Source organism: Rhineura floridana, chromosome 2 (genome assembly GCF_030035675.1).
Source record: "Rhineura floridana isolate rRhiFlo1 chromosome 2, rRhiFlo1.hap2, whole genome shotgun sequence".
In the NCBI taxonomy this organism is placed as follows: Eukaryota; Metazoa; Chordata; class Lepidosauria; order Squamata; family Rhineuridae; genus Rhineura; species Rhineura floridana.
This window is the reverse complement of record NC_084481.1, coordinates 95,814,916-95,830,752: the sequence shown is the minus strand read 5'-3', so window position 1 is coordinate 95,830,752 and position 15,837 is coordinate 95,814,916. Positions and strand designations below refer to the sequence as shown.

Below are 15,837 nucleotides of genomic sequence, written 5' to 3'. Positions count from 1 at the left end.
CTTGCAAGATCCTTAGTCAAAATGTTCTGCTCCTGTTCCATGAATGGTTAATGGCCTTTGATACAGCCTGGTCTGAGGAATTGAATAACAAATGTGTGTGCCCTAATATATACTTTATAATTAATTATTGCAAGCTGTCTTTGAAACTGTACAATAGCTGTGAGCATTTGAGTATACAGTTCGAGACAATCAGTGTTGTCTAAACTCCTGTTTTCCAGCCACCCCATTCTTCCCCAAGTAAGATAAAAAAATATTTTGCACCTCTACTTCTTTGTAGACCAGAGGTGGTGGTGCCTCTAACTTCATAAGGCTAGGGCAATAGCAATATTCCTTTGTTTTTGTTGCAGGTATAGCATAGAGACTAATTATCAGTACTTTAATCTGGTCTCTCAAAAATGGAGGCGTTATTGGGGATTACGCATAAAGATTTAGAAACAACCAAGTATGCTCTAGAGACCTTACATTTCACCTTGTCTGGTGGAGGGCTTGATGTGCATGCTGTGTTCTTGAGTCATTAGTGCTTGTGTACATAGAATTTCCTACTTTCAAAGAACTTTGTAAAAAAAACTGTACAACATTGAGATCTCTTTTCCCTGTCCTGTTTGGAAAATTTTGATTCAATACTATCCTAGTATAATTTTCAGTAATTCTAATTTTCTAAATATTCCCCATAATTTCAATTTATATGAACAAATCTAAACACCACCATGACAATGCTTTAACGGAATTAAGTATGAAAGGCAGGCAACTTGAGTGGGTTGATGAGTTGGACTGCCTTCAAGTTAATCCCAACTTATGGCGACCCTATGAATAGGGTTTTCATGGTAAGCAGTATTCAGAGGTGGCTTACCATTGCCTTCCTCTGAGACTGAGAGGCAGTGACTGGCCCAAGGTCACCCAGTGAGCTTCATGGCTGTGTGGGGATTCGAACTCTGGTCTCCCAGGTCATAGTCCAACATTCTAACTACTACAACACATTGGCTGTCTAACAGGCTTCTTAGGACTCTTGAATATTGAAGCAGAATTTCTCTCTGTAGGTATATAAATAAATTACTTGAATCTAAATTGTAATTTTAGCTTTCTGTTGTATCCCTTTAATACTGAAAGCAGAAGTGTGCTACTGCTACAAAACACAGACCACAGAGTTTCATCCCCTCACAGCCTCCATTATTATTATTTTTTTGGTACTCTTCTGATCTGTACTGTGCCCACTCTTGGCATATCTTATTGCTGCAATGACTCTCATTTTTTTTTAGTGTTGGCTCTGCGCTGATCATGCAATTACAGTTTTGTCCTAGCTCTTGTGTTGTTGTTATTTATTTATTTGTTTGTTTGTTTGTTTTATTTGTATCGCGCCCTTCCTCCTAGCAGGAGTCCAGGGCGGCAAACAAGGCACTTAAAAACACTCTAAAATATCATAAAAACAAATCTTAAAATACATTAAGACAGAACAGTGTTAAAAACATTTTAAAAACTTTTTTAAAAGGGTTAAAAACATTATTAAAAACATATTAAGCAATTCTGACACAGACACAGACTGGAATAGCTCTCAACTTAAAAGACTTGTTGAAAAAGAAGAGTCTTCAAAACACGCCGAAAAGATAGCAGAGATGGCGCCTGCCTAATATTCAAAGGGAGTGAATTCCACAGGGTAGGTGCTGCCACACTAAAGGTCCGTTTCCTATATTGTACAGAACGAACCTCCTGATAAGATGGTATGAGGCCCTCACCTGCAGAGCGCAGTGGTTGACTGGGTATGTAAAGGATAAGACTGTCTTTAAGGTATCCTGGTCCCAAGCTGTATAGGGCTTTGTACACCAAAACTAGAACCTTGAACTTAGCCCAGTAGCAAATGGGCAGCCAGTGCAATTCTTTCAGTAGCGGGGTGACATGTTGGCAATACCCTGCTCCAGTGAGCAGTCTCGCCGCCGCATTTTGCACCAGATGCAGCTTCCGGACCAACCTCAAGGGCAGCCCCACATAGAGCGCATGACAGTAATCCAGCCTAGAAGTTACCAGTGCATGGACAACAATGGTCAGGCTATCCCGGTCCAGAAACAGCCGCAGCTGTCTCACTAGCCAAAGCTGGTAAAAGGCACTCCTAGCCACTGAGGTCACCTGGGCCTCTAGCAACAAAGATGGATCCAGGAGCACCCCCAGGCTACGTACCTGCTCTTTCAGAGGCAGTACGACCCCGTCCAAAGCAGGCAACTGACCAATTATCCGAACTCGGGAACCACCAACCCACAGTGCCTCCGTCTTGCTAGGATTCAGACTCAGTTTATTGGCCCTCATCCAGCCCACCACCAAGTCCAGGCAGCGGTCCAGGGCTTACACGGCCTCTTCCGATTCAGATGTTATGGAGAAATAGAGCTGGGTGTCATCAGCATACTGCTGACACCTCGCCCCAAATCTCCTGATGACTTCTACCAAGGGCTTCATATAGATGTTAAACAGCATGGGGGAGAAGATGGTACCCTGCGGCACCCCACAGCACAGCTGCCAGGGGGCCGAAAGACAGTCACCCAATGCTATTATCTGAGAACGCCCCTGGAGATAGGATCGGAACCACTGTAAAACAGTGCCTCCAATACCCAGCTCACCAGGTCGGTCCAGAAGGATAAAATGGTCAATGGTATCAAAAGCCTCTGAGAGATCAAGTAAGAATAACAGGGTTGCACTCCCCCTGTCCTTCTCCTGATAAAGGTCATCCATCAGGGTGACCAAGGCCGATTCAGTCCCATAACCAGGCCTGAACCCAGACTGGGATGGGTCAAGATAATCTGTTTCATCCAAGTGTACTTGCAGTTGCTGCGCCACAACTCTCTCAATCACCTTCCCTAAAAAGGGAGTATTTGCAACCAGTCAGTAGATGTCACAAACCAATGGGTCCAGAGTGGGCTTTTTCAGGACTGGTCGAATCACCGCCTCTTTCGAGGCAGCTGGAACCACTCCCTCCCGCAATGATGCATTGACCACACCCTGGATCCACTCAGTCACCCCCCCCCCCCCTCGGCAAGAAGGGCAAGGGTCGAGAAGACACGTTGCTGGCCACATCATCGCAAGCACCTTGTCCACATCATCAGGCCACATCAACTGAAACCGTTCCCAAGAAATTGCAGTAGACATTGCACTGGACACCTCATTGGGGACTACAGTAGATGTGGATGGGGCATCAACACTGCTACGGAGGCGAGCAACTTTACCTTCAGAGTGCCTTGCAAACAATTCACAGTGGGCCTCCGAAGGGTCTAAGACTCCATTTCCTGGAGTTGACGTCAACAGACGCTACTTGAGGATGCGATGGAGGCAGAGAAGTGGGCCTTCTTCGCCGCCCTCACCGCCATACAGTAGGCACAGTTATGATGTTTTACTCGTGCCCGATCAGCCTCACAGCACATCTTTCGCCACTTGCGCTCTAGCCGTCATCCAGCCTGTTTCATTGCCCTTAGCTCATTGGTGTACCAAGGTGCAAGCTGGGCTCCACAGTGCTGGAGAGGGCGCTCGGGGGCAACCGTGTCGAGAGCCTGACGTGCCTTGCTGTTCCACAGCGTGACAAGGGCTTCAGCAGGGTCACCTGCTCTATCTACTGGGAACTCCCCCAGGGCATTCAGGAATCCAGTGGATTCCATTAGTCTCCGTGGGCAGACCATCTTAATCTGTCCACCACCTCTGCAGGGAAGGATTGGAGCCATAAGTCTAAACTTCACCAGGAAGTGAACTGACCATGACAATGGGGTGACATCCACCACCACCCATCTCCAGACCACCCCTTCCTTCATCTGGAGCAAAAACCAAGTCGAGGGTGTGCCCTGCCCTATGTGTTGGGCCAGTAACAACTTGATACAGCCCCATGATCGTCATGGAGGCCATGAAGTCCCAAGCCGGAACACTAGTGGTAGCCTCTGCATGGACATTGAAATCACCCAGCACTATCATTCTGGGCTGCTCCAATGCCACAGCTGAGACGACCTCCACCAGCTCGGTCAGAGAAGCTGCCGGGCAGCAGGGTGGACGGTACACCAGCAGCAACCCTAGTTTGCTGTCTCCTCCGCCCAACACCAGGTGCATGCCCTCACAGCCAGCTCCAAGACAGAGTGGTTTCCTGACGACAGAGATGGAAGTTCTGTGGACCACAGCAACTCCTCCCCCCTGTCCCTGCAGCCTGTGCTGGTGCTGCAGCGAGTATCCATGTGGGCAAAGTTGGGTTAGATCAACTCCTCCAAGCTTACCCACCGAGGTCTCAGTAATACACACCAAATCGGCACCTTCATCCACAATCAAGTCATGGATGAGAGTGGTCTTATTGTGTACTGATCTGGCATTAAACAACAACACACACAGGCCAGTGGGCACAGCAGATGAGCAACGAGGAACCAATCTATGAGAGGAGTGGCAGCAAGGAACAAGGTACAGGTAGCCTTGCCTTCGCCTTCTATGGTAATTCACCACCTCCCCATGGCTATATTTCCCTCTGCCCATAATCACTGAAATTGGGGTGGCATCACCCATGTTCCTTCATACTAAGACTCCTCCTAAATACCTAATATGAGCCCAACACGAGCCCACCAACAAAGCCTTCCGGAGCAAATTATCCCAGTAGGCCTCTAAGAGGATTGGGAACAGTCACACCCATTCAGACTTTTTCACACATGCCTCTTCTACTCCCCCTCCTGTCTCACACCCAGGGAGGGCTAACCTTCTGCCAGTTACAGACTCTCACTCTGAAGGCATCTGGCGACTTTCTCCTATCATTCAGTTCTCTGCACAGGCTCCCACCCAGTGCAGGAACTACACATGCACCACACGCCCTCCCCACCACCAATCTCCTCTAGACTGGTTTAACAGAGAACACATTAAGAAATACAAAACAAGAAAAAGTAACAGAAGGGGTTAGCGCCCTCGCCGTCGGGACTCCCCAAGGGCAACTGGGCTTTTATGCCTCCTGGCCCAGCCAGCAGCTGTTGCAAGGGGCGTGAGATTAACTGCAGCCTCTCTCTGGAGCAGGGGCCAGGCAGGGGGTCCCAGTCCTTGCAGCACTTACCAGGGACTTCAGCTGTCTGGACAGACAGCAGCCCAAAGGAGCTAGTAGCCAGCACCCAGATGCCAGATACTCCCTCCCAGGGCAGGTCTTCTTCAGTCCCCTCGTGCTGCAGCTGTTGTGTTAATACTAACCATTCAGTCCAGGCATACTTTACTACACCTGTAAAGCAATCCCCACATAATTAAAAATACTGAGGCCACCCCTTCCAGTAATTAAAACTGCCACCCATTAAATGTTTAGAATCCACAGCAAGGAAGATGGATATAGAAAGTAAATGATGTGTTCTGCACTATGGATGTGTAGGGGGAGGTTAGTCTACACTGCATACATGGGACCGGTAGTGTTGAAACATCAGAAAAAGGAGTAGCTAAAGTAGAAAGTGCTGTTTGAGATCGCTAATTCATAGGGTTGCTGTAAGTCATGATCGACCTGAAGGCACATAACAACAACAAAGTAGGATGGTAATTCAAGTGAGGTACTGGTAGAATGTTTCAAGAAAGACTGCAAAAAAAAAAATACACCCTTTGTCTTAAGGATCCAGTACTTGGAGGAAGAGAGCTGAAAAAATAGGGAGAGGGACGTTGTTTAGTTAAGCATGCAAGAAGGCACAGATGAAAGGTAGGATGAAACAGTTGGAGCAAGTACTAAGTAGTTTAACTCACCTCTTCAGTTATTTTTTACCATATTGCTCCACCAATATTTGATGCGATCTCAAGGAGTGACTTGTTTTTACTTCCCCCAAGAATTGAACATAACATCAAGGATCCATGGATAGTCTCCACTGTAGGTTTGGAGACATGCTAGGTAGTGCCAGATTCTCTCTTCACATTTGATGTATTTATAATGGTAAGCATCAGTGCACCCAAGCTGCTGAATTTAGTGTGAAGTGGTCTCTTTGAAATGGTGGCCTTTTTCAGCCAATTGTTGCATGGTTTATGTAGCACTGCTCTTGAGTTTCTTTTAAGCCTGGCTCTGATAACAAAGTAATAAATGGATCTTGGCTAACAGTAGGTTTTCAGGAGGGAAGATGTGCTAAATCTAATTTTTTCTACTTGTAGATCTTTTGGTTAATCCCACCCACTCCCCAGAACCTGGAGTTGTATGAAAACTGGCTGCTGTCAGGAAAACAAGGGGATATCTTTCTTGGTGACAGGGTGTCAAATTGTCAGCGTATTGAGCTCAAGCAAGGCTATACCTTTGTCATCCCCTCAGGTATGCTAATGTGAACAGAACTTTTAAAAATTCTTTTGCCAAAAATAAATGTGGTTGTTGGATTATTGGAAGGTTATTCCTTGTGATTTGTCGTCAGCTATGTGGTCTAGGGTTTAAGTATTATTGTTACTTAGACCCAGTGAGGCTGTCTGCTACATGGACAAATCTTATTTATATACGAGAGAGGGATTGAGGGGAATGGCTTGTAGTAAACTATAAAAGATCAGGGAGCGCAAAACATTATTCCCTATTCCAGGTCAAAATACCTTTTTGATCATTCCTCTGAAAATAAAATGGTATACTTTGTTTAATTGAAGGAGGAACCTTGAAGCTTTCAGTAGGAGGAGCTGGGATTGAGAGCAGGCCTGTTTTTTCAGAAAGCACAACTCTTGAGATTATATACTACAGAAATCAGCTTTAGTGGTACAAGGTTCTCAATTATGCAACTTCAGAAAATCTAATCTGTGGTGTCTTTTCTTTCAGGTTGGATCCATGCAGTATACACTCCTATGGACACTCTGGTGTTTGGGGGTAACTTTCTGCACAGTTTCAACATCCCTATGCAGCTGCGGATCTACAGCATTGAAGACCGCACACGGGTAAGCAGTTTCCAAAAGAAATGTTCACACCTGAATAATATGTTTTTCAGAAACAATACTAAATAGCTCCCCACAGAATTTTCTATTCTTCACTGATACATGAAATAGGCAATTTTTATCTCTGGGGAGCATATGCGGTTATGCAGTATTGCTCTGAGGGGGTATATGCAGCCATTGGGCCGCAGTTAGTTAAGCTGACTATTTTATGTTCTGTGCTCAGTTGGTACAGGGCAACAGTCAACTTGTACAAAGTAGAGTTACATTAGAGCATACTGTAATTGAGGGGGGCTCATCTGAAATATGGAGGTTCCATTTAGTTATGTTTAGACTGTACACAGTACTTCTAAATGTACACACAGTTTTTTCTGACAGTGATATTAATAACAAAGTAAACCAAGGAATTTGAAGTCATAGCACACAAACTGCCGTGAGCCAACAGAGAAAATACATATGTCCATGATGGCAGATACCCTTCCTACTCAGCTCTTCTGAAGTATGCTTGGCTTTTGCTGCAACCATATATTTAAAAGTATGATGAATTTTGCAAGAAATATGCATATTCTAGTGGTGATCCATCATGGCAGTAAGGAGAGAGAACATAAAAGAACTACTATTCTGGATTAGTGTTCAGGCATTTGCCTCAATACTGAACATTTTAAATTTTGGTCAGGGGCACACATGCAGGCCCTTCCCCCAAGATCCCTGGACAAGTGGACTCCCATTTATAGACCTTCACAATTAGTGGGAAGATCTACAGTGGGTTTCTCAACGCATTTGGTGGAACACACTTAGAAACTCTCCATGACCAGGAACGCTGTCTTATTAAGAGTCCATCTAGACCTGTGTTTCCATTTGTGGTCCACCAGCAACCCTAGAAGCTCAGAAGCAAAGCTAGATGGTGAGGGGGCCCTTTTCCTGGTTGTTGCATAGTATCTAGTCATCTGGAATATGGATATTCCATTTAGTTATGGCTATCCTTAGATACAAGTGTGGTATTGTTTAATCTATTTGCTAACACTGAATTTGCAGGATTGTTTTTTTTTAACTGCTGGATCATGCTTAGTTGACGCTTTTTACTTGGGATTCTCCATCCTATATAATCTGGTGTCATCTGAACATGGCTGTTTTACTGTCCATTGCAGCCTCCAGATCATGCATAAACAGCACAGATCCTAGTACAGATCATTGGAAGAACATGCTGCTTTCTTTCCCTTATGTGAAAACTGCCATTTCATTCTGACTCTGCTGCCTTTTCAACCAGTTACTTTTAGAGGACCAGTCCTCTTAATTCCATGACTGCTAATTTTTCTTAGGAGCCTTCGTGAGGAAAGGTTTTTGACAAAATACATAGGTTTGGATCCTGAATTTCCTTCCACCAACAGGAGTGTCGGGTGAGCAGAGTTCCATTCATGGGATGCTTTTACTGATGAAAGGAGCAGGAAGTGCGTTTTGCTGACTTCCTTGTCCCTGGTGGCCCCCCAAAGTCTGCTCTGGAGGGTTAGGGTCCCTTAATCGGGAGAGATGAATGACGAATGCAACTGATCACAACTCTGCTCAAGTGGCTGCCCCTTCCATCAGCTGACTCAACAGCTAGATTGAAAGGCTTCAGTGAACAAGCGTGAAGAAGCTCTTCTGTTTGTGGAAGGGAAGTTGGGATCCAAACCTACAGCTGGAGTGACCAGCGCATAGGCCACATGTTGCCCCCCCAGAAGGGTTTTTTTGTGATCTACAGAGACACACACCCCCAGATTTGTTAATGACATCACCAGAGGGTGGGTAAAATTGCATGGGTTTTCACCTTCTGTGTTCCTGGTGTTTAACTGCCCCACAGGTAGTTTTGGATGGTTGAGCCCTTCCCCCTACTCAGCAGGTTTCCACAGTAGCTTCTGCTGCTATTTACTTCCATGTTCATTGCTCTTCTAGAACTCTGTGAATATTCGACTGCTTATTGCCTGCAGTTTCCGCTAGTGCCTCGACTAGCTGTTGAGTATCCGGCTGTGATGCTTTGGCTGCTTGCACCTGAGAACTGCAAAAAAGCATTACAACCAGCAGTGGTAATTTGGACAGTCTGGAGAGATTGTATTTCTCTGTCAGGCTTCAGAGCAAGCCAAAGCAGTCAGTGCCAGATGACAGAGGCAGTTTTAACAAAGAATTTAATTGAAGGTCTGCAACTTTAAGAAAGTGATGAGTATTTCCTTTTGGAAATTTTAATAAATATAATAAATGGAAAATAAACAAATTGATTAACTTAATTACTGAGAGAGGGGAGATGGTTGCTTCTAAGACAGTGATTGAAAACTGATGAACTGGGAGGGGGAGAAGGTGCCTTGAGTCCATTGATCAGTGCTTCTAAACTGAATTACTGGAGAAGGGGAGGTTTCATTAATTAATATGGGAATGAGCGGGGAAGAAGTAGTAATAAGGGATTTGCAATGGGATGGAAATAAGGTATATTGGAGGGAGGGGGCAGCACTCAGTGTATTTAATTAGGCAAATAGGTAAGAATTTTTGACTTTGGCCACATCAACTTTGATATGCAGCCCAGAGGGTTGGCAGTGGATCAGTGCAACCCTTTGCCTGAAGAATGTTCATACCCCCCTCTCTGGTCTGCAGAGAAACTCTCACATGTATATGTTTGACAACTTCAGAACATTCTAAAAGGTTGATGAGATCTGTCTTTTGCAAAAGTCATCCTGCTTTTTTCCCTCTAAGGCTTGGTTTTTGTACACATCTAACCATTCTTGCCATAATAAATGTAAATGTACTGCCTTCAAGTTGATCCCGACTTATTGCGACCCTATGAATAGGGTTTTCATGAGGATGAGAGGCAGTGACTGGCCCAAAGTCAAGACAGAAGTTATTTCCCTGGTTTCTGTTTTCAAAACTAGTGGTTGGCTACTTTCCAGTTTGAGTAAGGAGGCTGATTTGGGCAGTAAATTCAAATTTTTAGTTAAGGATCTAGCAGAAAACCTAAACCAGGGCCCCCAACCTTTTTGGGTTCAGGAACACATTTGGAAATCTAAAAATGTCATAGGCACCACAAAATGCCCACTTCACATATGGACTGGGAATGTTTAGAAATCAGTTGGCAAAACACCTACCCCCCAAAAAACAAATAAAACATAGACACACACACCCCAAAAAACCCCAAAATCGTCCAAACCTCATTTAAAAAATGAAAATTGGCCAAGGGCCTTGGCAGGTAACAAGTCAGGTACCACATTGGGGACCCCAGCCCTAAACAATGGGGAATAACATGCTAGAGATTTGGCATTCATTGACTGGACTGCCACACAGTATCTTTGTATACTTAAAGTGTTTTTTATTTCCCCCAAAGGAAGTGAATGTCGTAGGGATTGTTTACAAAAGTGTGCAGCTGGTAGTATTTCCTAGACTGAGTTTTACTGTTCTTGTACCTTAACAGGTTCCAAATAAGTTTCGCTATCCCTTTTATTATGAAATGTGCTGGTATGTACTGGAACGCTATGTCTTCTGCATCACAAACCGTTCCCATCTGACCAAGGACTTTCAGAAGGAGTCACTCAACATGGGTAAGAGCCAATGTTTCTTTGTAATGTAATGTCACCTTTTCTCACTTCTGTGAATTCTGAAAAACTGTTTCCTTCCACACTAAAACTCACACCAGGGTAGATACTAGAATAAGAAGAATTGCTTCTTCAAATGCCTTCTGACACCTTTGAACCTCATTAATGGCCTTGGTGTCTCCTCTCCAAAATCAGTGAAATATCTCATTAAAAAGGCACTCTAAAAACCTATCAGGGTGATGTATGAATGCAGATAACATAGCTCTACAATTTCCAGTAATTTGTAGCACTAGAAATTATTCCCCAATGACAGCCGAGTGACAAATGGGCCACAATTGCTGTACACCATATTTTCCCAGTTAGAAAACACAGCAGGCCATTGGCTGCTACACCTGCATGCTCACTCTTGCCTCTTATCAAGAGTGTATGCATGCACAACAGCTACATTTATTTATTTTATTTATTTATTTTATTACATTTCTAAACCGCCCTATAGCGATAAGCTCCCAGGGCTGTACTGTGTTTTCCCTGGGCTGCTGTGGCTACTGAATGAGTAGTACAAATGCTGAAACATCTTAATTTCCTATAAAATTGCTCTGCAGGCAGAGCTGCTCAATTGTTATCAATGTTCTTCCATTTACACGCAGATATGGAGCTATGTGGCTTGGAGTCAGGAGCTGTGGATGAAGACGATACAGCAGCTGGAAAGGAATCACGCCGCCCTATCACCAGGCGTTCAATCCTCACCAGTCCTGTAGCCAATGGTGCTAATCTAGATTATGATGAACTAAGTAGAGGCTGCCGCAGTTTGCCAGGTCTCAAGAGAACTCTCTCCATGGACTCTGAGTCCAGTCGAGGCTCTCACAATGGTCAAGCCTGGGATGCTCATAGCAACAGCCCTCAAAAGGGTAAGAAGGTGCAGCTGACACAGTTTGAGCTCGAGGGCCTACGCTGTCTTGTAGACAAGCTGGAATCTTTACCACTACACAAGAAGTGTGTACCCACAGGCATAGAGGATGAGGATGCCCTTATTGCAGACGTTAAGGTATGATGTGAAGTCAAGAGTTGCCTCATTTTTTCTATAGTGTGTCTTTTAGCATATGCGACAGTTGGGTTTTATATATTTTGTTTATTTCATTACATTTATACCCCTCCTTTCTTTCATCAGTAAACCCATGGCGGCATTGTAAAGGCAACAGCCAACCAATGTTTGCTTATATGGTCTATATTCTGGCCATGTACACTATACACCTGAGGGCTAGGCTGTGCTACCATGGGCAGTTTTTCTATTGGTGTTAATCAACTACTTATGCATGTATCTTATCAACATTCCTGAAGTTATCCAGCCTGGGTGTATGGACATTTTAGATTCTGCCACCTCCATAGTGTGTGAGCACTGTTGTCAACTTAATTAGATTATTTAATGTCTGGTACTGGGCCTACAGAGTTGTTTCATGCTATGGGGTGTTGAACAGATGAGAAGAAAGGCATGTCGTCCCAGGCTTTATCCATATGAAACACTGTTTACGTTAATTAATGGTGTAATTATATGACCTCTTTCGCTTTCTCAGTGTTAATTTCTGAACAGTTGTGATGAGCTGCTCTAGCCTAGCTTTAGAATGCTCTTTTGGAACTTAGCCCTGTTGGTTAGGCTTTATTTGGCTATGATTTTCTCTTGATCTTGTTGGCTTCCATGGTACCAAATGGTACACACACCTGACACATGCACAAATTTCTTACTAAAACAAAATTTCCAAAAAGATACACATGAGAACTTAACAGATGAAGTGGTAATGAAGGACATCTGTCTGAAGCTTTATTTAGTCTTCAAGAAAGCAGAAGCTAAGCAGTGTACCCCCTGCATTGTTAACTAGCTGCTTTCTTTGGTCAGTCTACACATTCTTCAGAAAAAGATTGCCTTGCTCAACCCAAATAGACTGGCAAAATGGCTGTATCCAACTTGAAAGGCAGCAGGATTGAATGATCTCTTTTTTGGAAGCTTGCTGGAAATAATAGATAAGAATATGAGTGGTAGAACCACAAGCTGCTCACCTCTCTGGAGGGGATAAAATCTGTCACTTTTTCTTACATGCATTGTTGTCTGACCTCTCTGTAGGAAAAAGGTTTCCAATGAAAATATAGTAACTAAACTAGACTGGGGTCATAAAGGCCTAGTAACAATAGCTTGTGGCAACACTGTTTAACTTTTGATCACTTCAGCTGGTTTTGTTATAGAATTGAGCCATCTGTTTCTAAATGCCACAGTAAGTATGAAAATTGAGACTTGAATGTAAGATATTTGCTTCCTTGATCTCTTGTGTATTCATGATAATTCTGTAGCAATTTACAACAAAATCTACAGCAGGAAAAGTGCAAATAATTTATGTTAGCTGTACTGCGACCAGGAATTTCACTTGTCCATAGCTTCTATAGGGTAACCCTTTGAGTTCAGTGAGGATGGAGCTATGACACTTGAGGCCACTTCATGTGTTACTCTTTATATTTGGGTACAGTAGGGCCCCATTCATACGGCGGGTTATGCTGAAAAGCGAAAACCGCTGAAAAATGGAACTTATTGAATAGAATGGTGTGCGATGCCCGAAAACCGCTGAAAAAGTAGAACAAGCACCGTATGAGTGGGGCTTTAGTCTAATTGAGACCGCCGCATTAGCGAAGCGCTGTAAAGTGAAGCGCCGTAAAGCGGGGCCCTACTGTACTTAACTCCAAAGTGTAAAATGCATCACTCATTAATGGGCATACTTGTAAACTGCAGATCTTGCCAGCAAAATACACAGGCACTGGAGTCTAATTCTGCCTGTATATACGCTTGAACACCATTTTATAGATTAGCTGTTTTTGTATGTAGATTCTGGTGTCTGTTCCAAACTAGCCTTTAGGGTGAAATGGAGGGAAAAGATGCTGAAAGGCCTATCAAAGGACTTCTTGTTGGCATGGTGCAAGGACATGTACTGTCTAGCAGCTGTAATACACAAAAGATTGCTGCTCTCCACTCTTGATGTGTGCACTTTTAGTATCTAAGAATGATGCTTTTTAAGACCCAGAGACCTAGTAACCTGGAGCATGGCTGTTGAATCGTTTGTGGTAGATTTACAAATCCATAAGCATGGCACCTGGTGAACTACTTTCATCATTCTAATGTGTAGGTGAAGATTATAACCAGATAGTTCTCAGCTAGCCAGTTACGCAACATACCATCCAGTAATACCTGTTTGGCTGGTGTAGCACCTGTTATCTTTGGTTGTTGACATCACAAGTTTGCTAATGTGTTACATTCAGAATTTTTGAAAATGTTGATTTGTGAGAGTGAGACTTTGCAGCATTGAAAAACCATTTCAACAGATGTGTTGCTGAAATATAGTTCTAGATTGCAGAAGGCTACCTTCAAATATAGATTTCAAATATATTGAATAGGTAGGGTTAATATACATCAAAAGTATCTATTTCCACCTCTGTGATGATTCAGGGCATGAAGAATTGTGCATGTGACTTCGGAGTTAAAAATGTCACAGTGGGTATTCAGAAGTCATCGTTATTAAACGTTATTGATTGCTTCTGAGGAAAGTAGCGAAACAAGGGGAAGCTAGAAAGGGGGAGACATAGTTGCAGCGCACAGAATGGGTTAAAAGCTTTCTGTGCTGTTCTCTAAAGTCTGCCACAGCCCTCGGGTGCTGGCCCTGGATTCTCCAATTGCAGTAGTGGTGGGGGAGGGGGAGAGAGAGAGAGAGAGGGGCTGCTTCGGTTGCTGTTTCGACCAATCAGCAAGCAGCCAACAGCTTGGTCCGGCCCCCTCCCAACTCTGCAGCAGAACGGCTTTGCCGTCCTGTTCCTCGCTTGCTTGTGTCGGTCTCCTTTTTCATCTGCCATCTTCCGTTGCAAAGCATTGCTGGGAACTGCATGTGGGTGACGCAGCAGCATTGTTTGCGGGCGCAGGAAGCTTCCGCTGAAGGGTTCTGGAAGGAACATGCTGCTGGCGGGGCAGCCGCTTGAGCAGAGTTGTGCTCGGGTTTTCTAAACTGCTCGTGTGAAGGAGGATTGTACTGGAATAAAATTACATACGGGGGAAAAATCGAAAGCTAACCTCCGCAACTTGGCAGAATAGAAAACAAAGGGACTCGGAAACTTCCTCCGAGACTCTCGGCACCTTCACTGGAACGAAGCACGCAAGGTCAGGCAGATACGAAGCTTTGGGGTATGGCTCAGAAAGGGAAGCTGGGTTCTGTTGAGTGGGGCGGGGGAGAGAGAGCTACTTCCCACATCCACGGAGGATTGGATTTCCGCGGACTCGCCTCCTACCTTTTCTATCTGCGTTTGTTTGAAGGCTACTTATATGCAAAGAATTGTTCGCAAGCTAGAACGCAGGGAGTCCCTTATCTCGGTTGTTACAAGGTAGAAGCCAGCGTCTTCTTTTTCCAAGTTGCCTTGTGTTCTTGGGGTGTTTGGGCATGGCAAGTCTTCTACTTCAGATCAGCGATATATTCGGGGGGGGGTCTCTTAACTAACATCCCTGTGAGGCTGAGTGTTTCAGTCCCCCGGAGTTTGCACGCCTGTGCAGCCACCCCTAAACTGCCCCAGGTTGATGTAATTCGTTTCCCCTTCTGCCCCATGAAGCATGTGTCTTCATGCCCTCAAATGCCGACCTTTCCTCATAAGTAGACGCTGTAAGGAAGAGGGCGGGGCTTAAAGACTGCACATTCTGCTGGGCTAGCCGAGACAGCCACTTCCTTCCACCCACAACCTTCTCTTGGGTGCAGAAGTAGCTGCTAAGCAGGGTGGATAAAAATGGATGGTGTTTCCTTTTTAAACTAAACCAGATTTTTTTATTTTAACATTTAAGCTGCAATCACATACCCATTTACCTGAGAGTTACACCCCATTGGATTTGGTGGACTCAGGAGACATGTAGAATGTGCCATAAATAGGATATTAATGTCTTAATGTATATATTTGCATCTATCTTGAATCTTTAAAATTGGGTCTGTAGCCTAGTAGCAGACACATTGAATTGATATTTTTTCTTTTTTACATTGAGTTGCTGTTCTGTGTAAAATAATGCTAGAGCTTAGGCATTAATAGATAAGGTGCTCTAGGCCATTTATTTTATTACTTTACAAACTGAATGTTTAAGCTTAACTTTCCATGTCATAGAGAGAAACTATTCTGCCTGATTAACTATTAGCCCTTGATTCTGGAAAGTTTTGGGCATTTAATTTTCAGTTAAATTATCTTGCTTAATGTCCTTACATGTGGATAGAGAGCCAAACAAATTGTTTATCACAATAGTTTATTTAAGTAGATACACATTTTGTAATAGAAAAAAGCATGTAGGCTGCATGACCAGATATTTTGGACTGTGCTCACTGAGTAATGTAAAGACTGTTTAGTTACGGATAGATGTTTTAATAGCTTATAGCAAGTA

General features: G+C 43.9%; 1 protein-coding gene across 5 annotated transcripts in view; it reads left to right on the top strand.

Annotated features, from left to right (window-relative positions):
* Positions 1-15,837, top strand: part of KDM2A (lysine demethylase 2A) — a 542,877-nt gene that overhangs the window by 507,089 nt on the left and 19,951 nt on the right. For all 5 annotated transcript variants that reach the window (XM_061609559.1, XM_061609562.1, XM_061609558.1 and 2 more), the window contains 4 exons: positions 6,103-6,256; positions 6,740-6,855; positions 10,280-10,406; positions 11,048-11,445. In XM_061609559.1, the coding sequence (XP_061465543.1) occupies positions 6,103-6,256; positions 6,740-6,855; positions 10,280-10,406; positions 11,048-11,445 (795 nt within the window). The remainder of the gene's footprint in view (positions 1-6,102; positions 6,257-6,739; positions 6,856-10,279; positions 10,407-11,047; positions 11,446-15,837) is intronic.